General features: G+C 35.6%; 1 protein-coding gene across 2 annotated transcripts; it reads right to left on the bottom strand.

Annotated features, from left to right (window-relative positions):
* Positions 1-856: 856 nt before the first annotated feature.
* Positions 857-21,673, bottom strand: LOC129883085 (putative ion channel POLLUX-like 2). 2 transcript variants are annotated; one of them, XM_055957654.1, is made up of 25 exons: positions 21,658-21,673; positions 21,145-21,258; positions 19,455-19,531; positions 19,117-19,235; positions 15,669-15,955; positions 15,118-15,189; positions 13,273-13,357; positions 13,059-13,157; positions 12,834-12,988; positions 12,650-12,754; positions 11,455-11,541; positions 10,483-10,567; positions 10,255-10,402; positions 9,534-9,610; positions 9,365-9,445; positions 8,257-8,448; positions 8,057-8,170; positions 5,121-5,213; positions 4,905-5,031; positions 4,760-4,836; positions 3,671-3,718; positions 3,484-3,553; positions 3,320-3,393; positions 1,458-1,568; positions 857-1,385 (listed from the first exon to the last, which is right to left on the bottom strand). In XM_055957654.1, exons 2-25 carry the CDS (start codon positions 21,213-21,215, stop codon positions 1,272-1,274), a joined length of 2,568 nt encoding a protein of 855 aa, XP_055813629.1. In that variant the 5' UTR covers positions 21,216-21,258; positions 21,658-21,673; the 3' UTR covers positions 857-1,271. The 2 variants fall into 2 exon arrangements, with proteins under 2 accessions (XP_055813629.1, XP_055813628.1); XM_055957653.1 differs by lacking the exon at positions 21,658-21,673 and having other exon boundaries at positions 21,145-21,376.
* Between the last annotated feature and the right edge of the window lie 1,557 nt (positions 21,674-23,230).

The raw sequence follows: 23,230 nt of genomic DNA, 5'->3' as shown, positions 1-23,230 counted from the left end.
TTATAGAGTTTTTTTTGTTGTTGTTGTTGGTAAAATCCTTTATAAAGACTATTCTTACAAGTCACTTGTTTATATTTAGATAACCTCCTCCATTTTATTTTTTATTTTTGTGGTGCTGATTCTGGTACTGGAGCATATGCACATGGAGGGGAGTGAGTTCACATGCACCCATCATCTTCTCCTTAACCATGTATAGCACTGCTAAGAGGTGCACGATTTGTAGTTTTGGGGTTCGAATTCCTTTGTAGATAACTAATATGATCTTAAATATGCTCTAATATTTGGAGTAAATTCACATATGATTTTTCAAATTTCAACTTAAAATATAGTTGAGATAAAATCACCAAACTTATTTTTCTAATCACAAAATCACTGAACTTTCTTCTTTCTTTGTTTTCTACAATATCCTTTTTGTATATCATATCTCATGCCTTTATTTATTTACACTAATACATATAGGATTACAAAATAGATACATTAAACATGACATTAACCACTGAAGTCCTGAAGTAAGATTATGGAGGAGGTTATGAAGGTCCTAGAGTTACAACCATAAGGAATCGTTTGGTTGAGAACAACTTATCCCCGAATAAGTTATCTTGAAATAAATTATTTCATCATGTATATGATAAGATAACTTATCCCATCACTAAAGTATAAATGATGGATAAATAATCCAAGGATTATCTAATACCTCCAACCAAACACTTGACAAAATAATCCTACATTTTATTTCAGGATTATTATACTTTATACCTCACATCAAACGATTCCGATTAGTGGGTGTTGACCATAAACTAATATATCACAGTATCATATAACTTATTATAAAATTATTGACTTACAGAGTAGGAAATATCAAGAATGAATCTTTCTTTGGACAGTGAATAAATATATTATCTCTGTTTATCAGAAACTTGGAAGATGAATAAATATATCTTCATCCCCCCTTCACAAAACTGAAATCATATTTGGCTTGAACTGTTTCTTTCTTTGCACAGTGAATAAATATAGCAAATGCGGGAGTTCATTTTCAAAAGGGATTTTCCCTCTTAACCAGTGGTGGAAGAAAAAAAAGAAGAAAAATAAAAAAACACTATAGTTCAATCCAATGACGATTTTTTTCTTTGCTTTATTTACAGTAACTTGCATCTCCTTATCATGCTTGCTCCTTGTTCTTTCTTCATCAGTTGCGAGAAGCCAAGAACTGAGACTGACGATCCAAACTTGGCATTCGTCGTAGTTGGTGTAATAAGAAGGTGCTGCCTGTGTTATTTTGCTTGAACTGTGATCACGGGTTGTTCTCTTTCAAGTTCTGATATCACTATCAGCAAATCACCCGGTTCAAGAGAAAGCGGTTCTGATTTCGGGATTGGGTTAATAACCTGCAATGGGTGAGGCGTTAGGTTGAGCTTCAATGTCCATTCTATTTACAGAAGCAGATCGAGATTCTATACCTTCTTGTTGTTCTTCACATATCCAATAGCAACTTCTCTTCGCAAATGTGCTCTTTCTGAAAGTTCAGCAAATGAAGGTTTCTCACCTTCCTTCATGTAAAGGCCAATGTCCTGTAAGTGGAGGGTAAAAAGAAAGTTACAACCAAGTCAGGAGCTCTAATAGTTTCTGTTTCATGTCACCATTTAATCTATCACAAACTCATGCTGTGTGGAACTGAGGAAATTAAAAAAAAATGAAGTCTCTCATTCTACGATCACCTGTAGCGTCCTTATAAAGTCTTAGAAGGAGAATATTTCTGGAATAAATTATTGTAGATACTATTAGGAGGATGAAAGAAAGGGGAAAAGAGGTCAAATATGCTATTTCTGACAGCTAAGGTAGTAGAGAAGGAGAGGATCGACTGTCTCTTGCTTTACTTTACCGGTAAAGCTTTTCTTGCTAGATTGGATTGAGAGTGAATTCTTCAGCTGATTAAGGTGTTTTGTTTGTCCGTTTGCAACATCTGAAAGGGACACCGTCTCTCTTCCACTCGGAGCAAGCATCGTAATCATAGTGCTATAGAACAATCCATAGGAAGCGGAGCAACCTCTAATTGCCCATTCGCCATCCTTGGCGAATCCGGTACAACAAATAGGCACTATTCTTTCATCACTCTCAAGGGAAAAAATTGGGCAAACTACATACGTTCAGTCGATGTCCTAAGGAATATACACATCATTCATGTCCAAAGGTCAAACGAGAGAAATATTCATACATAAGCAAAACTATATTTTTTACATTTTTACATTGGTTATATTTTATTTTCCTTCTTAGTTACTTTTACATTTTTTGTTTTCTTGGGGTTTGGGGGAAGGGGTTGAAAAAGAGGGTAAATGAAGTAACAACAGCAACAACTATGCGTCAATCCTAAGCTAGTTGGTGTAAGTTGTGTGAATCCTCATTATCTATTACACTCCATTTTGAACACGTTCCATTCTATTATTCAATAATTTAGGTTTTTTTACCACAGGCTTTCTACATATTTTACTGACACAGAGAAAAATTGGACCTAACGTAAGCTTACTGACATGACTAGGTCTTATCCCAAACTCTTGTATTTCACTTTGGTAGGTGTCCTTTTGCTTAACACTCCCGTAGCATTTCTCCTTTTCTACCATTCTATTCTAATTCTATCTTTTCCGTTTTCATCTAACATACCATTCTCTGTAAACATCCAGCCTTCATATTTGAATTGTCTTACATTAAGCACCACAATCCCTTCTAATCTCTTATCAGCTTTACTCTTCTTAATACGCAACTCCCACGGAAGAGTCTATTTTACTCCTATTTATCATGAACTCTCACTCTCTAGAGTATTTGTTCATAAGTCCAGCTTTTAGTTGACATCTCGCTAGTTTTATCAATTAACACAATATCCAATGCATATATATATGATACACAATAGGACCTAAAAATGGATATATTAAGTATCTCATCTATAACTAGTGTAAACAAGTATGCACTCAATGCAAAAACTCCTTTATATTTCCGATTACTGTTCTAACACTTGCCACAACTCATTCATAAATTTATATATTAAATATTCACACCTTTTGGTAAATGAAGCATACATCAATTAAACAACCAACAGGCATGCCTGTTAAGTGCACCATTGACACAAGCACTAACTTGGTTTACGTGCACCATTACAGGAAAGTGGAAACACATGCCAATTCCTTCATGAACTATCAGACGCAGAGAGGTGAAGCTTATCTAAAGATTTAATACATGAGGTTCAAGATAATTGACAATAATCTTATTCTAGAAGCCAACTTTCTTTGTCCATTTCACACCTGCTATATTTAAAAAGGCAAATTATTACCTTAACGTATATTTCATCTCCATCGACATTCAAAATATCTTTCCAAACCTCATTCAATTCGCTATTTTCTGCAACTGTGACAAAATAAAAAAAAACAATTCAGGAATCACTTCAAACCTCACTAAGAAGAATCCGTTTGGCCTTTGTATGGAAATATTTGAAACCTTGAGCAGTCACAAGACTCATTACTTCCTCTGAAGCAATGTAAGTGAGGGAAGGCTTGATTCTTGTAATCTGGAGAGCAGAACATTCAAACATGCCATCAAAACTCCACAACTAGAGAAAAACAAAGCCATAACTTACACATTCATTTAAATTAACCAAGAACAGCCTTTGTTAGAAACAAATTACCTGTTTACCCAATTTGGAATCGACAATCTCCGCAACAAGATTATGCATCTGCAATTTGATCATTGATTCCGCACAGCAGAATGTTAAACCAATCAGTAGTGTTATTGACAATTTCCCATGGAAAGAGAAATACAAGAATAGTGATGAAATAAGAGTGTTTTCTTCAAACACCAGGATACTCTGATCAGAAGATTTGAGCAGCACACAACCACTACATAGTAGCATTCAAGTTTTTATGTGCTTTCTCAGGTCATAGATGCCAGCACAGGCAACAGAAGCAGCATCGTTTTCATTTTCAAAACATTTATTTGTACAAAAGGGAAAGATTGGCAATTGATAAGCATACACATCTCAGTATAACTCCTGTCAAATATGTTACCCTCTACTAGAAATAATACCCAGTAAAGAAGGTTGCTAGATACACATATGATGTTGAAGGTTACAGCATGCATCTTGAAATCACAAAGGCGGTACAGATTCTATTATGCAAGTAAATGAAGATTTTCTTTTGGTTTCAAGATACCATCAACCAAGTGAAAAAACAAAACTCCAAGAAAATCTTCTAGAGTGTACGCCCTTCTCATTTCCGGATAGAAGTGGATATACAAAAAGTATAGATTGACAAAAGATAGTTATCTAAATTAGTCTTTGTTCTTATTATCAAAGAAGGAAGGGAGCCTTGGAGCAACGGTACAATTGTCTCCATGTGACCTAGCCATGTTCTTAGCCATGGGTTCGAACAGAGGATGATTCCACTGATGTTTGCATGAAAGTAGGTTGCCTACATCACACTCCCTTGAGGTGTGCGTTCATGAACGCGGGATGCTTCGAGCTCCGGATTTCCCTTTTTTTTTCTTATTTTCAAAGAATAGTTCTACATAGCTATTTGTTTGAGACTGTACTATGGGATACAAAAATTTAATACAAGGTAAGAAAAGGAGTTAACCTATGGTTGCAACCGCCCCACCCAGTACCACTAATAAAGTACTAATGATGAAGTAGAGGGTGGGTATATTACACACTGAAGAGCTTTTTAGAGAATACTGAAGTAGGAAATTAGATTTGTGAAGACATATTTTGACCAAATACCTTCACGCCAAGCTTGTTGCAGATGTTTTCAGCAAGGAGGAGAGAATATACAGATTGCTTGTCTGCCTTCGATGCATCTGGAGAAATGAAAGATAAATTTAAACATGCGTCTATATCACAAATTAGATAACACCATTTTTGTTACCTCCAAGTAACCATTCTCTATCAGATATTACGACAATGGAGAATGGAAATTCTTCGCCTTTTTTAAATGATTTTTGAATGTTCGCAATGGTGTCCGTCAGCATGTCATAGTCCATTGGGTTTCCAATCTGTAAAATATTATGAATATGGACAGACTAATATGGACAGTTCCAAGTTTAATCCAGGTAATCAACATAAGATACTGAGTCAGAAATACCCTGTGAGAGACTCGAACATTTTTTAGCTTTCCCTGACCAGCAAGTCTGCTAGCCGTATGTCTGTCATCCATTGGAACATCTGATAACACCTCCTACGAGTTTATGGGACACAAAACAAAAGCATACAAAATAAGACTTAGTCTAGTAGTAAGCAAATCACAGTCACTTGGTCATAAAATCCAAAGATATGGTGATAATTCAGATGCTAATCTACAACTGCTCTGCGTTTTAGAAGAAAGACATTTTTTTGAGACTGATAACATGTTAGTATATACAAAAAACACTTAAGGAAGTGCGAAGCCATATTTACAAAGAATCCAAAATCCCTGCTATGCACAAAATAAAATTTACAGAGAACCATCATATCTGTCAGGGAATCTTTCTCCACTACTCTTCTTTCTTTACACCAAAAGTGAAACATCAAGATACAGTTCATCTGAAGTTTCTGTGTTGAACCTTGCTTCTAGTTAAAACTTCTTGCATTCCTCTCATTTAGACTGACCACAAAAGCAAGTTGGCACCACTCTCCACCACCCCTTCTACTTCACTATTCCCCCATTATAGTTTCATGAATGTAACAGCTCAGCAGTATTTGCTGGATATCACCCAACTAAAACCCACCATGCTAATAAACAGCTGCCACAGTTGAGCAGTAAATTGGACAATGAAGGAACAAATGGCTATTAGATTAACCAGCAGAACCACATAGAGAGCATCTAGAGCACAGTTGGAATCCCCTTATTATGAGATTTTCTTGGTTTAGGCAAGCTTGTCTGGTCACTAACCATCTGAAGCAAACCACTTTGAAAGGTGCCTCAGTTTCCATATTGATCTCCATGGACAGTTCCTGCCTCCTCGAGGAGTTAGAGAGGGGGAAGTAAGCTGATTTGACTGTGCACTCTCCACTAATGCTTCTGCACCAGTTGGGTGTGTCCTCAACCTCCTTGAACCTCCGGAAAGACTCCACGCACTTGAAGAAATCAACAACTTTTTGAAGTTCCCAGTCATTCAGTACTCTTCTGAACACAACATTCCACCCTTGCACCCCACAGTTATTCCAGATTTGCTTCAGGCAGTGAAGCTTTGCTAAAAAGTTCAGGCTTTCAGGGAAGATGTCCTTAAGAGGGCCATGTCCCAGTCAATTATCACTTCAAATAGTATTTCTTCCATTTCCTACCCTTATTGAAGAGTTGGCATGTAGATAGATCCAGTGGCTTCTGATAGCTTTCCATACCCCCACACCATAAGACCTGTTGACAGTTTTTGGACACCAATGTCCTACCTACAACATTTGTCATAAATGATCCTTATCCTTCCCCACAAAGCATCAACCTCTTTGTTGTACCTCCGACCTGTCTCCCTTCACTGACATATATTTGCATAATCTTCACTCTTTGGTGTCTATCCACAAAATTCCTTTCCTCTCTCCTGTATCCCTAGCAATCATTGGTTTTCTTCAATCATGGTGGAAGAAGACACCACCACTCATCAGCACTATACCGAAGGCCAAAACTTCCCACTTCAATATCTACAACCAAGATGAAGTAAAGTTTCTTTTGACGAGGCCGACTTTTCAATCACCAGCCAACATCCTGATCAACTCTGCCGGCGTGCTTGATGGGAAATGTCATTCATCCTAAACACAACTATAGAGGTTTTCGATGGGACATTCGAAGTACGTGCAGATGGCGGGTTCATATGCTGGAAAGAAGGTCCTAACAGAATTAAGCGTGGCAGAGGCTGTCCATTTTCCAGGGAAAATATGGCTGGTGGAACTAATAGTTGGATATAGATTTCAAGGATGGCAGATTGTTCGAGAGTTTAGAAAGAGCGATCCATGGGGTCTATGAGGTGTTGGGTCTCTGTTTTTCTATTGTTTCTGGAGAAGTGGAGAAGAAAGCTGGTGGGAGCAAGGCCGTTTGTGGTCTGTAATGGTGGTGGTAAGGTGTTGGTTTTTGTTTATATCATGGGAGAAGGGGTGGCTGTGGTGGTTTGTTAGCAGAGATTTAAGGTGAAAAGTGATGGAAGATGGGTCTTATTTTGTTGAGAGATGAGAAAAGAATTAGATGAGGGAAAAAGATCCATGGCAGCTCATTTTCAATGCATTCACGTGCTTAATGTATGTGATATCCATGCATGTGCCATACCACATGCATCTAATAGGCATAGTTTGAGCATAGATCAAGTGTTCAGTAGGCTATAGGCTTAGTTCAGGTGGCAAGGTGAAAAATTCAGACAAATTTAAGTGTATGTGAATGTATTCTGCCTTCATAATGATTCTCTTGACAGTATTTAACCGTCAAGAATATTCTACATATACTAATTTTCTTGATTTTGTAGAGATGTTTCACTGTCACCTAAAGATCCATATGAATGAATTAATATCCACATGAATGAATTAATAGCATCTTTTCATCAGGAGAAATCAAATCAAGTATTTTTAATGAACTAGAAACTGTTAAGGTCAATATTTCATACTTAAAATCAATTGGATGGTAGCCTAATCTATTAACATTAGATAACCTTAAATGAAAGAGACCTCCTCTTGATTATGTTCCTGAAATGTGATCATTTCTTCAAACTACAGCGATGTTGTCAAGTAATTCATGGAAGAAGTGATATGGTGTAGAAGGCTAACAGAATAATGTTATATTTGCGTCAATTCCTTGTGTCTACTAGAAAAAATAACAAAATTAATCCAAATCAACCCCACAACTTTAGAACCAAGTGTTTCGGTTGCATTTTACATTGTACCCCTTTTGAGTTTGACAATTTTGATTTTTCCTTGTCATGACTCCCAGAAATACTGACAGATGTCATGCTGAACCAGGAAAAGTCTGTTTCCTAATAACAAATTGAAAAGCTAATCATTTAATTATCTTCACCTATAATGTAGAGGTTAGAAGTGGAGGTCTTCCAGAAGAGAATGACTTACCAATGTGCTTCCAGGTCCCAGGTAATTATCATATTCTTCAATCATTTCTACGATATCAGCCCGCCATCCCAGCATTAATATGCATTCTTTAGGTCCCGGACACCAATCAGATCCCTGAATTTAGATACTTACAGATTTAGCTAAAATACTCAGCAATGAAGGTGGCAGGTGCAAAGGCCTGCCACTATATTATGTTATACCTTAGACCCTGATTTTGTTCGTTTCACTATATTCTCAAGGCGTGCTTTTGTTATCTCCAAAGCATTACTCCGGAATTGTCCATTCTTTTCCACAGTGTGAGAATCATTTATGGCAATACCACTTTCATCAGAAATATTTGAGTATGCCAGCTGCGGCCTTTTTTTCCCATGAACAGGTCCAATAAACAAAACCTTTATGATTCAAAGTGAAACAATCAGCATGCAAGTAAACTAAATTAGGGGACTATAGCAAAAAAGTATTTGAACTTTGTACATTTTCCAGAACTTTCTGATGAGAACATGCACAACATTTTATGATCTAGTCAATTATGAATTATGAAACGAAGTGAACAGTACATAATTTCTGCTCTCGCCACTACAATGGTGACACTGCAACTACTATCATAGCTCAACTGCCTGATCTCCACACCAAAACAGAAAGATAGTAATCATTGGAGCCAGAAAGGAGTGCTGGATGTCCCATGGAATGATTTAGTGCTGCAACACTTTTTACCCCTTATAAATGTTCTTGATCCTTATCCTATAACTGATGATTCCATTAAGACCAAAGTAAAAGGTATAACTAGCAACTGATCTCATTCATGCATGATCTATGATAGACGAGACGCAAGGCATTATTGGCAGAAACGAATCACCTTCATGTTCAAACTGATAAATCATCAAAGCTTAAAACTGTAGAAATAATAAAAAAAAAAGCCTTATGGCGACTACCTTACTATTCACTTCAATGGCAATCATGAAAGCAATAAATACCTGTCTTAAGGATTCATCTCACCTAGTTCCATCAATCCGCTTCTAGTTAATATTCCTTTCTTCTACTTGAGACTAATGTAGGATGGCTTATAATAGATGTACAATCAATATAAGCATACAATATCTTTCAAGGACTGATGCAGAATAATTAGATCAGTATAAAAGCAGTGTACTGAGTATATCACTATGCTTTCACAAACTAGGTCTCCCAAAGGAAGCAGTGTGTAAATTTTTGTTACTCCACAGTGATAGTCCAAGTTGATTTAACATCTACAGTTTGGATTATTTTATTCGTATGGGTGACACAACTGCAACATTTAATGTTGAAACATACTTTATCAGTTTCTTCCAAAACCTCTTCATCCCTTGGATGGAAATTTATCTTCCCTTGTTGGTAGAGACCGCAAACAACAGCCTGAAAGAAAAGCAGAATTGAATATGACTTCAAGATCAACAAACTTTATGAAATCACTAGTTAAAACCATTCTAGTCAAATAGACTACCTCTTGGAAGCCACGTCTTAATTGCTTATATTTTAATCCCACCAGGTGAGGGAAACTGCAAAGATTGAATACGTTCTCTGCCAAATGAAACCGTGCTCTTCTTAGAAGTGTCCAATCATGAAACAAATCCATGTACATTGTTATGATAATTTCACTGTCAGGATATTGCAAGATACATGACATGATTTTATGCAAAAAAGCAACATAATATATGAAGCAAAAACTTCAACGAGCAGACACTTCAGACTTGAAATGTTATCCCACAATTAAGGACAGAGCAAAGTTCTGGTTTGCTGAGAACTTTGAGAAACTTAAGAAGACATTAGTGCTTTGAATTAAGCATGGGATGTTCAAAGTTCAAGGTTGTGGACCACAGAATTCATAATGTCTTAAGGAACTTAGCTCTTTACCAGACAGAACAAAAGATGCAATAAAACGGAAGTTGATTTTGTTACAAACGGCTACAGGTAGATGAAGTAAAAGAACCTAACTAGCTATCATAACCTAACAAGCTGCATGATATTTTACTCAGGTTTACCACTCCACCAGTGGATGATCCACTTTTTGACAAAAGTTAAATGTATTTGAGACCACTATCAGAATGCAGCACTTAAAACAGTGGAAGACAATGAGATACCTGCCAAATTTTCCTTTACAGATTATGCATTCAATAAAATAACTCATGAAACAAAAATGATTTAACTGAGAAACAGTACATTACTTCGATAATTGAGCAAATGTTTGTATATTTTAATGAGTCCCTTTTGGCGAGAACATTGAACAAACAACTTTGATGCGACATTCTGAACAGGTTCCACTCTCAATCCTGAAATTGACTTTAAGAGTTCGCATGTGTTGGAGCTTGAAACCTGAAAGAAATCTGCGAAGGAGTCACTAAATTATAAATGATAATTCAAAACGTTTAAAGTACTCTTCCAGAGAAACATACCTCAACTATGGTGGGCACAGAGATCATTTCTGGAAGGGGTTGAAGGGCTAGTACTGAGAGAAATGCATCTGTGTCGACCTCATACCTAATTAAATTAAGAACATCGCAAATAAGAAACTACGAAGAAAGCACAAACACAAAATTCAAATTGCACATAAAATGCCATTAGTTTAAAATTAGGGAAGTGTAGACATCAAAAGACTCAGAGAATCGTGCATGAAATTACTCCCAATCACATACATGTCACCTGGTGTCAGGGTATAAGACCTTTCATAAGGTCTAGACTTAAGCACTGAAGTTGCAGATAACAGATTGAGTTTCTGTGGCATGGTTTAGTGTGTTGTATTATTTCCACATATTCTGTCTATGGCTTACAAGGACTCTTTTTCAGAGATCATTTTTAGAATCGTATTGCATACTGTCAATCAATATAGAACATAATTGACAACAACTAACGACACTGAAACCTTAAGCTGTAAGTTTAACTTTTTTGAAAACACGGGAATTATTTAAATTACGTACAGTAAATTCTTCGGTAACATTATAATCCAATTATAACATATAATTTAGGATAAAGGAATACGATTGATCTCTTCAAGTGAATACTATACTTTACCCAGCTGCTAATGTTGTGAATCACTCTTCCTTATTTTGGATATATTGACGAATATGATACTAAGTTTGTTGGGTATTTTCCAAATATTGAACCAAAACTAGGAAAATTATCAAAACTCAAGAATAGAATTTCCTGAAGTCCATGATGTCAATATAATTTTTTAAGTTGAGGAGAGTGGTCCTCCCATGTCTACGTGAGGATAAATTAATCATAGAAGTGATTGTAGTATTTAGAGAGCTCAACTAGGAACTGTCTTCTATCCCTTTGACCACATGCCATATGAAGAGAACTAAAGAACAAGAAAATTGATGTAGCAAACACTTCATAATGTGCCCAAGATAAAACAAATCATCTACCTATTTCCCTTCGCTGGAAGTATAACAATGGCACGTGCCTTATTGGCTGCAGCTCTTTCAAATGATTTTGTCATACTTAAACTGCAACTGTTAGAGAAAATGTATGAAATGTTAGATTAAAGGCAACTGAAATTACAGCAACTTCAATTTAATCATAGAATAGCTCAGGAAACATGGACAGACTGAGGCCTATGAACCCGAGGCCTAAGCCGACTTATGCAATCTTGCACAGCACAACAAAACCCTCTTGGAAAGCCAAATTACGATCACTTGATGTTTTGACCATTAGCAATATATACAAGTTAGAGAAATTTTAACTGCCTCCCCCTCTTCGAAGTGAGGGAGATAGATGCATACACTATGCTCTGGAGTAACACTGGACCAGCATCTGCTACGGAAATATGTATCCGAGCTGCCCATATCAAGTCTCAGGCTTGACTTTGATAATTACCAGGACTAGAGTAATAAAAAAATGATACTGTTTAATGCTAATTCATGAAATCAAGTTTTGGGAGTATTGACTGCTTTTTATGAAAAGTCAATCTTATTCATTGGAAGTGGGAAAACCCAAGTTAAGCTTTCGGATGAGTGTAGGTTAATATTCAACAAGGTTTCAAAGTACAGAAAGATCCTCAAATTAAGTAGCCACCCATAATCAAATACAGTGATTTGCTTAGCTCATGGGTAAAGAACCCATACAAGAGAGAGCAACTGCAAAGTCTAATAAGATTAAATAAACAAGTGGTGACCCTCTCTAGACAGTATAAGCTTTAAGAGGATGCAATGAAACAGTATATAACATCATTTACAAAAGAGCACATTTTACAAAGAAGGCATCTAACAAAAACATGTATTCCATCTAAGCAGTTCAACAAATTAAAGATTTGGAACAGCAAACGTAGCACTTCAATTCCTTGAAAAAGTTAAGGATTACAGCTGTAGCGCATACAGCTTTGTTCAAGGAAGCGTCTTCTATGATATTCCCCTTATTCTCTTTTCCTACCTGGAGATGGTTTTTTTTCTTATTGTAGAAAACATACACAAAGGTGATCGATATAATTAATGGAGTAGCTTCACTAGACACAGGTGATCTATATAACTAATGAAGTAGCTTTACTAGGACTTGTTTGATCTTCTATAGAGATTTCCAGACCTCGGCAATCTTACATAGTTTTCTTTATGAAGTGAGACTGACCTTTTTGTAAAGACATCAATGTGATTGAGATCTTTGGTGATGTTGTCGGATATTTTGTCCATTTGCTTTCGTGGAAGATCAGATAGCAGAAGAATTCTCTGCCGCCTGCAAACAGGTAACTCCACTTGTAACATTTGCAGCACTAAGCATAGTTTGTATGGTGAACTGTAAGCAATGATATTACCTAGCAGTGGCAGTACCTAAGCGAACAGCAAATTCGTGGTACTTATTTAGCTGCTTTAGTATAAAGTTCAGATGACTGTTAACTCCACAAATTATAATATGATCAGTCTCCAACACTTGCATTTGTGCCCCTTCTCTGAGTCTTTGCATATTATTCTGTCAAAGTGCTTGTTAGGGGACTGCCTGCTGCTATTAAGCTTGAATGCAGCATTTTTCAAGAGCTTACCCTAAATTGTTCAGTCATGGTGCTCAATAAGCGAGAATAAAACAGTATGCCCCATATGGCAAGGATGAATCCTATTACACGTTCAACTCTTGTTCTTTGCTGCAGTCAAATGCAAGTCCTTTTAGTAATGATAATTATTATGATCTAAATATTGCTATCAGTAAGAAGATTACATTTTATCAACAAAATCAAATGTGATAAAGATAAACCACACTTTCAGGTGAGTAGATGATGAACAGAGGCATGCCCAGGCCTCCCATAAGCAGTCCTCCAAAGAGTAAGCATTACCCCTGCGTTTTCTTCATGACGAAAAATATCCATATCAGCAAACAAACATGAGGATAGGGAAACAGCTGGAGAAGAAAATCGAAATATGAATAATTTCTCATATAAGGCATCAACAAAATTCACTATCAGAAACAGTATGAAACATGATAATATGGTGAAGCACACAATGAAAGCAAATGATAAAACTATTCGATGGATAAGAATTAAGATCATTTCCATAAATGTTACTTTAAATCTGAAAGCAACTAAACCACCAAATTTTGCCAAATTTCATAAAAGGGAAAGTAAAAAATTGAAGAAAATTCCTACTACATAGCGCTTTCAGCAATAGGAAAAAATAAAGGGAAAGAAAAGAGAGGAGAGTAACATGACTGAGTAACATGGCTGACTGGAGCATGGCATAAGTGAAACCAAATAAACATGCAGGTTGCTTTATCATGGGTTAAAACCACGTTGGAACTTGAAATAAACTTAAACTTGGCTTCTATGTTGCTCGGACTTAGGTATGGGTATCCGATGAGGGTGCGGATCTAAAGGTCGGATTCTTCATCACGTAAATTTGGGATTCAAGGGTATGGATCCGAGTACGGATAGGGCTCTGGGATACGGCCAATAAATGTATATTACAACATATAAAGTATATATTTTGATTAGTTAAAGTTATTGAACTAAAACTAATAAAATTTTATTGTTTATGAATACCAATATTTTCTTCTTATCTCGCGTAATAGAAAAGCATTCTCATACTTTATATAACTCTCTCTATATATATCACATAAACCCAAAAATCGAACCATATACCCAATCAATTTATACTTCTTGGTCATAGAATGTGGTTAAAGTACCCAAGATAAGTTGACTAAATCCGGTATGGATCCCACATCCACAGCCATGACGTGTCGACTCGGGTGCAGCAGGAATTTTGAAGAGTCTATGGAACATAGCTAGGCTTTGTGCCTATGGTACAATTAAAATCCAGATAGTATTTATTCTATTCAACAACCTAAAGAACTATCAACTTTCTTAAAGTGGTCATTATTAGTTGATAGTGGCTAACTGAGAGTATACAAGACACGTTTCGCCATTAGCTGATAGAATATATGGCTTGTTTTATTAGACATGCATGTTAGCATGTATTTATACCGAACAACACCAATATTCTGTGATTCTTCAAGTTGAAAATGGTGGCAGCCAGCTCTGCACCTTGATTTTTGCAGACCTAAAACTAACAATAGAAGTGTTTGCTCAGTAGCAGTTCACTTTTTAGCTAATGCGCTTCACCCAATTCAACATGGTGTCAAAGCAAGAAGAGGTCATGGTTCAAGTTTCAGTTCCATCCATCAACAAAAATATCCGTGTGTGCTTGCCCAAGGAATCATGCCTACTTGTGAGGGGCATGCTACAAGACCCGAAATAAATAAATAAAATATACCCTATCTACCAGCTTAAACTATTAGCTGAGGTGGTTACGAAATTCCATAAAGATAACTAGTTCTTCAGCAACTGACAAAAATTAATGACCCCTATAATAGGTATTCCGGTAACAAAGGCAGGAGAAATCTACAAATGCTTCTAAAGATACCTTTTTTTTAAAAAAAATCTACAAATGCTTCTGCTAAAGAATGTGCTTTAAGAAGATCTTTGGATATTAATACAAGGGGGGATTACTCGGTGTTTGTAACGAGAAACCTAATATACTTATAGTTTTATACATTTGTAGACAACATTAGCACAAATAAGTATACTGAATATCATGTCTGGAAGAATTTACCTGAATTTGAAGAACAGAAAACCACCAATCATCACAAATGAGAAGCATGATACCAAAAGCACAATAAAAAACCTGCACAAAATGGAATAGATGATTCACATTTCTAAGGAAAAATCCAAATAAGGCCTTGTACTGTATTTTTATGAATGCGCTACAAAGAACTACTGTCCTATCGCTTCATACATTATAATCTTAAACAAGTTAAAAAGATGGTAAGCCTGTACAAAGAATACAATTGGAAGTGCATTATTGCAACTGAAATGAGAGAAGATAGAAAGTTCAGATGACTGACCTAAAACCCTACTAGTACAAGTCCATGAATACTTGAAAAGTTATAAGCATTACGATTCAGGTCTAGAACAAATTAAAGTAGTAACGAGTACGAGTTTCCTGATTCAAGCCACCTATATTTTATTTTTACAAAACAAACTTATAATCTTTCTCTAGCACGTTCCATGATATCATTTATGCACCCATGACCGAGCTAAGCCATTGAGAAAGAGAAGCAAAAAGGTAACATACTACAAAGGAGGTATAATTGGCTTACTTACATGGCGACATTTTTCTCTAGTTGTATATTGAACAAATATATTAACCGTGCTAAACTCCATTTGATGTCTTTCAGTGAAGTAAAGGACACATCCAACTGAAGTGGTATTGGTTTATTCACCGGCTTAGAAAGACAAGCAAAAGGTAAACTTTGAGCCCCTGATGTTTGAGTCACAAAGAAGAATAACTCTCGGATCATCCCCATCTTCTTACCAATTAGATTTAGAAGCTTCAATTTATGCAGGAAATAAGATGCCAACGAAGCTATTACAATTTTAGCTGGGAAGTCCTGCACATGTAGACACTCTCATTAGTAAATATTTACATGATATAACCAATCTACCTTTGAGAGTTTCCAATAAGAAAATCGACATTGCAGAAATCGGTTTATAGAAGAACTCGCACAAAGTTGGTCACAAAATTGCATCTCAACGGGATAAAGAATGGAAAAAATCCCTGGTATAATGGAAGTGGAATCAGCTGAAACATTGGAAGTAGAGAGGTGGTTGTATAATCCCAACGGATCCAATATGGATCAGAAGTTTACATCATCAAGAACCAACCTGTAAAACCTCACTACCTCAGAAGTCGGAAAATGTGATTGGAAGGAAATGATGCAGAAAAGTTTCTGGTGCAGGCTCCTATGAGCCGACCTATGGGTCATACAAAGTCTTACGGCCCGTCGGAGGGCAGTCGTAGGTAAGCCCTGACCCTTGGAAAAATTTGAGCTTCAGAAGTTGTTGCACGAGGCCCACCTACGGACCATACAAGGTCCTACGGTCTGTAGGGGGTCCTAAAGTAGCTAAAAATTTTAAGTCTCAAAAGTTGACCTACGGACCAACAGGACGGTCCGTCGGAAGGGTCGTAGGATGAGATTCAGAGGAGGGGTCTTCAAGGTTCTACAGGACGAGAGGCTCCTACGGATCGTAGGAAGTGATATGGGCCATAGGTGGTCCTGTAGGTGAGATTCAGAGAGTTGGGGATTTAGGGTTGGCAAGACGAGTGAGGTCTACGGATCGTAGGCCCATGTATGAACCGTAGGAGTGAGTCATAGGGTGAAATTCAGAAACTTGGATTTCTTACCTTGATTCCACGAGCCCTTTTGACGACCCGTAGGTAGGGCCGTAGGGTCCCTTCGGCAGAATACTTTCAGGGATATTTTGTTATTTCCGATTCTTTTAATACCTAAGCTATGTCGTTTTGGACTAATTCCTAAGACCTATAACTATCCTTACCCTTCAAATTTCCCACATTCCCTCTCATTCACTCAAAACCCCTAAGGCTCTCGAGATCTCTCAAGGTCTTCTTCTCCAATCAAGCTAGGGTTCAAGGACTCAAGTCTCCTCTTCAAGTTTCAAGCTAGATTTCATTGAGGTGTGTGGGAATTTCATCCATGGATCTCTTTTCATCCCTGGAGTCCCAAAGAATCTTCAATTACTCTTTATGATTTCTTCCTAAGACCAGGGTTTTCATGATTTTGTATTGGGTTCAATCAATTATGGTTTTATTCATTCTCAATGATCTTATTATACATGATTTGATCGTAATTACATGTTTTCAAGGACTTTTACATGAACCCATGCATTATGCCTATTTTATGATAATGAACTATGTTTGAGTATTATGCATGCATCATGAATTGATGAAACTATGCTTTTACGGATGCTTTTAGAAGTATCAATATGATTTATATGAAAACAAGGTTGCTTCAAAAGGTGAAGTATTCTCATCATGAAGCATTTCCATGATTTTTATGAACAAGCTTATCATGATTTAGATGCTTAGATACTTAAGTGTCTTTTATGAATACGTTATGAAATCATGATTTGTTAAAGAAGCTATTTTTATGTTTCATGTATATTATGACGAACTTGGTATTACTAGACTTTTACCATTTTTTAAGATTAAGCTATGATTATGACTATTCTTGTTGAGAGTATCACCTAGCACCGAGTTGGACTAGTGGCGATTACCCAGATCCCATAACTACGTGCCCCAGTAGAATTTGCCTTAATTGACCTTAGCTAGTGGATCCACGTATAGCTCATGTTTATGGTCCTTACCTGGCAAGTAGGTCAATCTCTTTTCGGTGTGGGGAAGACACTGGACTCCATGTTGTAGCTCGCATAGTTTATGTCGGTTAACGGTATCTCTCACTATGTTATGCTTTGATTATGATTTTCTTACGAATAGTGCATTGACCATGTGTTGTGTTTTAATGATGTTTTAAAGGATGATATTATGTCTTAGCTTGGTCATGCATTATCATGTTTTACATCACGCATTTTATATTCTCCATAGTACTGACCGCATACTTCTTTTGCCTATATTGTTTTATAATATAGGTCACGACACTCCTACTCACGCCCGCGGTTAGTACATGATTCTTATCAGCTGTCTATTGTGTGGTGAGTCCTCATGCTTCGAGGATGTGTTTCTTGTGATTTTCATTTAGACTATACTTTCAGTTGTCAGATTTCGATTTAGCTAGGGACATGTCCTAGCATCTCACCTATTGTAGTAGAGGCTTATGTGAGACTTATTTTTAGCTTATGGTCTTTGTTCATATATTTCTATACTATGATGAGATTGTTATTGAGACTTATCTTCCGCTTTAAGTTTATTTTGATTTTCTTGTATCTTAAGTCATGCTTATGCTAAGAAGCTTGTTTAGGATATTTCAGGATCCTTTTTGCCGTGTCACGTCTAGGGTGTAGCTTGGATCGTGATACAACCTCACAACTTGATATTCAGCTTTTCCTCATCAGACTTTTAAATATTATACTAAACAACAACAACTAAGCCTCAGTCCCAAACAAGTCAGGTTCGGCTAAAATATTATAATAAACAACTGGAGAATTTGTAACCTACGTCAGTTTTTTCGGGACAAAGATGGAACCATCTAGAAGTTAAGATTTTCCACTATACTGGGTGCAGTGTCGGATTTACAGAACTAACATAGCAACCAAATATTTACTTCATTAAAAAAATGGAGCTTTCCCTGTAATGAGACAGAAGTTCTTTAAAAATACGTACAGAACTAGTTTCCTCTAGATCTCCGAAGGTGGTCAACTTCAGATTCAAGTTGAAAACTGAATCAGAGGCATAACATGAAATTCTAAGAAGGGTCCAAGGAGAAGAACTATGACTAAGTTTTTTATGGACAACCATCAAATTCAGTTGGTTATCTCTTGATTATTGTTAAGATCAACTTCCCAAACTTAAGGGAAAATACTATAGTGCTGAGAGATGTTATTTTGCCTTCAGTAATAGAACCAAAGGCAACAAATTTGAAAGAAATCTGACATTGCCCTGCACAAACCACTGAATTCTTTTTCTTGTTAAGTAGCGGAACCATTAAATTATATCATACATGGGCGAGAGTAACGTGGCATTATATCTAAAGAATAAAATATTATGTTTTAAACTGAAACCAAGAGGCATTGGAACCTGAAAAATATTATTCAAATAAATCTTCAATGGCTGATGATTCAGATTTTCCCAGATATTCATGTTTCCTGGGGAACTTAGCTGTCTGCATGTCTTCTGTTGAATGCTTGGCAGGTTTCCTGGTTGAAAAAGAGTAACAAGCATTACTAGGATGCAGTTCCGACAAGAAAAGGAAAAGGAGGATGATAGGAGCTCAATGGACCACCGTCCACCAGTTCATCAAGGCTCTTAAAGACATAATGATGAATTCTCAGCTTTCATGAGCTTCAGCTGCATCGGAGCTTATTTTTGGCATAAACACTCTTACAGCATTGAAAATAAACAATCTAGTTACTCACTTTTACTTTTGGCCAACCAGTCATTCATGCAAAGAGTAGAAGCATGGTTTCTCCAACAGGGACAAGCCAATGACTTTCTGGAAATTGAAACAGCTTTAGTTAAAACAATGCGCAAAAAGGATAGGTTCAATATCATGTGGATATTTTAGGCTGTAGCTGCAAGGCCTAGCATCCTTATGCACATATATCTGAGCTTATGCATTCACTTAAGCGTTCCCTGATTTAAAACAACCAACCAGAATCACATACTATTTGAAGGAACCCTTAGATATTTTCAACCACTGTTTAAGTTTACCCATTCATAACTGTCACATTAGAATATCCATTATAAAATTATGTATCTAGCATTTCTTCGAATTTGTTAAATCAGAAAATGTGTCATTTGGGTGGAAAAGAGACTGGTATAGCACTACATGAGACCAAGATCCAGTATTTCTAGACACCCGTAGTCTGAATTATAATAGAGACTGATAGGGACATTCTAGACAACGAAAATAAAGAATAGCAATTTTAAATACACAGAATATTGGGAATAAAGAGACTTCCAACAGTCAACCTTTTACACTGAACAAAGCAAGTAATTGCAGCTGTTTCTTCCATCTTAGTTATGTCTTGAGATTCGGAAGTGCTATTCTATTTTGGTGACAGCAAGATATGCAACTAACTGAAAATGGAGGATTGTCCAACACTAACTGTTCTGTTTACAGGACTTGGTATTAATGCAAATTGCAATATGCGTTGGCTATATCTGTGAAGATGGACGAAACGGCAGAGCCAAAATGATTAAGTGATGCAAGATATTTGAAGGATTTCTAGATAATCCCATACCACTACTCCTAACATTATGACTTTCTTAATCCAGGATTGGAAGATCCTCTGCCTATTAGCATAACCGTACCAGCAGTTAGACTAGCCCTCTGTCCTCAGACAATCGAACTGTAAGAGAGCTGACTTGGATTGATCCTATCCAAATGATGATAAAATTACTTCTATTTAATAGAATATTTGATTAGAAGATAAAATCTCAGATTTGCGCGAAATCTATGCTATTTTCATTCAATCTCTGTAGCTCATAACTTCTTTTTATTGTATGTCATCATAAGAATATTGTGCATAGGTGATAGGACTATAATGTATTTGATTAAAGTGGTCAACTTCAGCATAAATTGTGTATTTTTTTTATAATAAAATGCAACTAGAACTACATCAAATACACATAGATGCAAGAAATTCAGATCAGAACACAGTAACAGTAGTGCCAAAAGAAGATGTAGAATGGTAGTGAGATATTGAAATTGCTTTCAAGCTTACAATACTCAACACACCCAAGAGAAAGAACAGAACTTTCAAGTGTCTAAAGTTCACTTGCACATTTAACTCGCATTTGACCTTAGATTTTGAATCAGTTTTTGAAAATTTATCTTCCAATATCTGTTGTTTGGACATGGAATTTGATTACTTGGGAGAAATTCACTTCCACTAACAAAAGTTCAATTTTTTTCCAAGTAATTTGAAAAGTTATAAAAATGCATGTCCAAACACAACTTGAAAAAACTCAAATTTTCAATTTTCAATTTTCAAATTTCAAGTTTCAAGTTTCAACTTCAAAATCTATTGCGAAAGCAAAACTTATATTGATACTAACCCCTCAATACAAAACATATTCATGACAAACATAATACAAACAAACCTCTTAGAAGGAGAAATCTGATGGAATCTTGGATTCAGTATTGGAATTGATGGGCAATGCAATTGAAGCATTTTTCTGTAACCCCTTTTCTTCACTCGAGATTATGTAATGACCCTTTGAAGAATTGCAGAGAAGGAAGAGATTAAAGGCATTGTTTTCGACGAAAAAATTTCAGATTTTAATATAAGAAATGCGTGCTATGATATAATTATGGAATGTGAAGAAAAAAAAAGAAGCAATTTTGGTACGAATTTTTTGTTTAATTTGAGAAATAGGTTGAAAACTTGGAAGGAAAATGAGTATTAATTTGCATCCAAGTTGTGGCGGAGTGATCCGTGAATTGATTGACAGTCATATCAATTGAGTTTAAATTCTAGGTTTAATTTATTTTGCTCGGATAGAATTATTGGTATTTATTATGGATGGAAGATGATAAATACTTTATGAAATTAATTCAGTATCTAAATTCAAAGTAAATTGTTGAATGAAATGTATTTTTTTGTGTTAACTCACCTAAGTTGCACCCTTACTGCCGTTGTGGGTCTCAGGCTCCGAACAATACCTAGAATGAGTTTTTGCGTCATACAGATCAATCCAAAGAACGGACGAAATTTAGAAGAGATGAAAAAATCGAGCAACTGTGGTTGAAAAGATGATAGATATTTCATAAAATTAATTGAGGTAATTAAGGTTTATAAAGATTCATCTGACCATAATAATTATATATATATGGAATTTAGCAATTGTTGCTCATCGATATATTTGGACTTCGAAAGTGGGTTCTTTTTTATTTTTTATGAGTATCAGAAAAGAGGGGAAAATAATGAATGTGTGGTCCTTTTAAAATTTCATTTTTCTGAAAATATCAGAAAGGGGTGCTTTTTGGCAACATAAAAAGGGATCTAATAAAAGTATACTTTCTAAAATTTCACATTTGTCATGATTTTCAGAAGTATTTCAAGTACTGAAAAGTTGTGAATAATTATCATTCTCTTCTTATTTACGACAGCAACACATTGGTATAATTTTAAAAGTGAAGTTTAAAAAGCCTAGAATATACATAGACTTTACTTTTATTATTGTAGGGTGAGAGATTATTTAATATGACAGCAAAATAGTAAAATACAAAGCGAATAAAACAACAAATAATAATATATATTAAAGAATAAAAAATTATATGATTACAAATTAATAAGGATAAGTGAAGGAGAGACTAGTCTCGTGCCTTCTCACGTAAAATACGACAACATACGATTACATACTAACCTTCTTGCTAATACTTAAAATTAAATATCAAATTCAATATTTGATGTACTCATATATCTAACTAAAGCTAAAACAAATAACAATTTTATTCGTGAATATCTTCTTTTTCGATTGGGTCTTGTCATTTTCATTCTTTTTTGGCTAACTCCCATTTATAAGATAGTAAAATAAATTGGCGGAGTTCATTAATGCAATTAACGTCTAAATATAAACGAATATATTGTCACGTGCAGTCAAATGAATGACAAAACTTGATGCTAATTATGTTCATTATTAAAATGCCAACATGATTAATGTTCATGTTCATAAATTGTCAAAATGCCAAAATGAATTTATTTAATAAAAGTCACATGGATTTGGCCTATATCTGCTGGTTCCATGACACAAACAACCTTTCATTTGTTGGACCCTTATTTAAAAAAAATAAAAAATTGGGGACAGTTGAAAGAGGAAATAATATACAATACAATTTTTTATTTTATTATTTACAATACAATTAAGGATACAACTACTAAGAGAAAAAAAAAAGCTATAATAATCATTGTTTGTCATTATTTTTTATTTGAAAATGAATTCAAGTGGTGGAGTAATTTAATAAGTTCCACGATATAGATAGAAATATAATATTTTTCAAAATGAATATATACCTACTCTACGTATATTATATAGCAACAAACTCAGATATACCATTTGTTTTTAACAAAAGTAAACAGAAAAAGTTAAACCAAAACATCAACCACTTCACTTTCTATACAAATATTTGTGCTACAGGTACATTATCATATAAAACACAACACGATAATGTAGTTAATACATATAA

This window comes from Solanum dulcamara, chromosome 3 (assembly GCF_947179165.1).
Source record: "Solanum dulcamara chromosome 3, daSolDulc1.2, whole genome shotgun sequence".
In the NCBI taxonomy this organism is placed as follows: domain Eukaryota; kingdom Viridiplantae; phylum Streptophyta; class Magnoliopsida; order Solanales; family Solanaceae; genus Solanum; species Solanum dulcamara.
Note: the sequence above shows the minus strand (reverse complement) of the source record. Positions and strands in the feature narration are given on the sequence as shown.

Coding starts and splice junctions, on each gene's coding strand:
- LOC129883085 (XM_055957654.1), bottom strand. CDS start 21,215: ATGCTTCAATTGCATTGCCCATCAATTCCAATACTGAATCCAAGATTC. Junction 15,190..15,668: donor CTAGAGAAAAATGTCGCCAT/GTAAGTAAGCCA, acceptor CATTTTGTGCAG/GTTTTTTATTGTGCTTTTGG. Junction 13,158..13,272: donor CATCATCTACTCACCTGAAA/GTGTGGTTTATC, acceptor ATTTGACTGCAG/CAAAGAACAAGAGTTGAACG.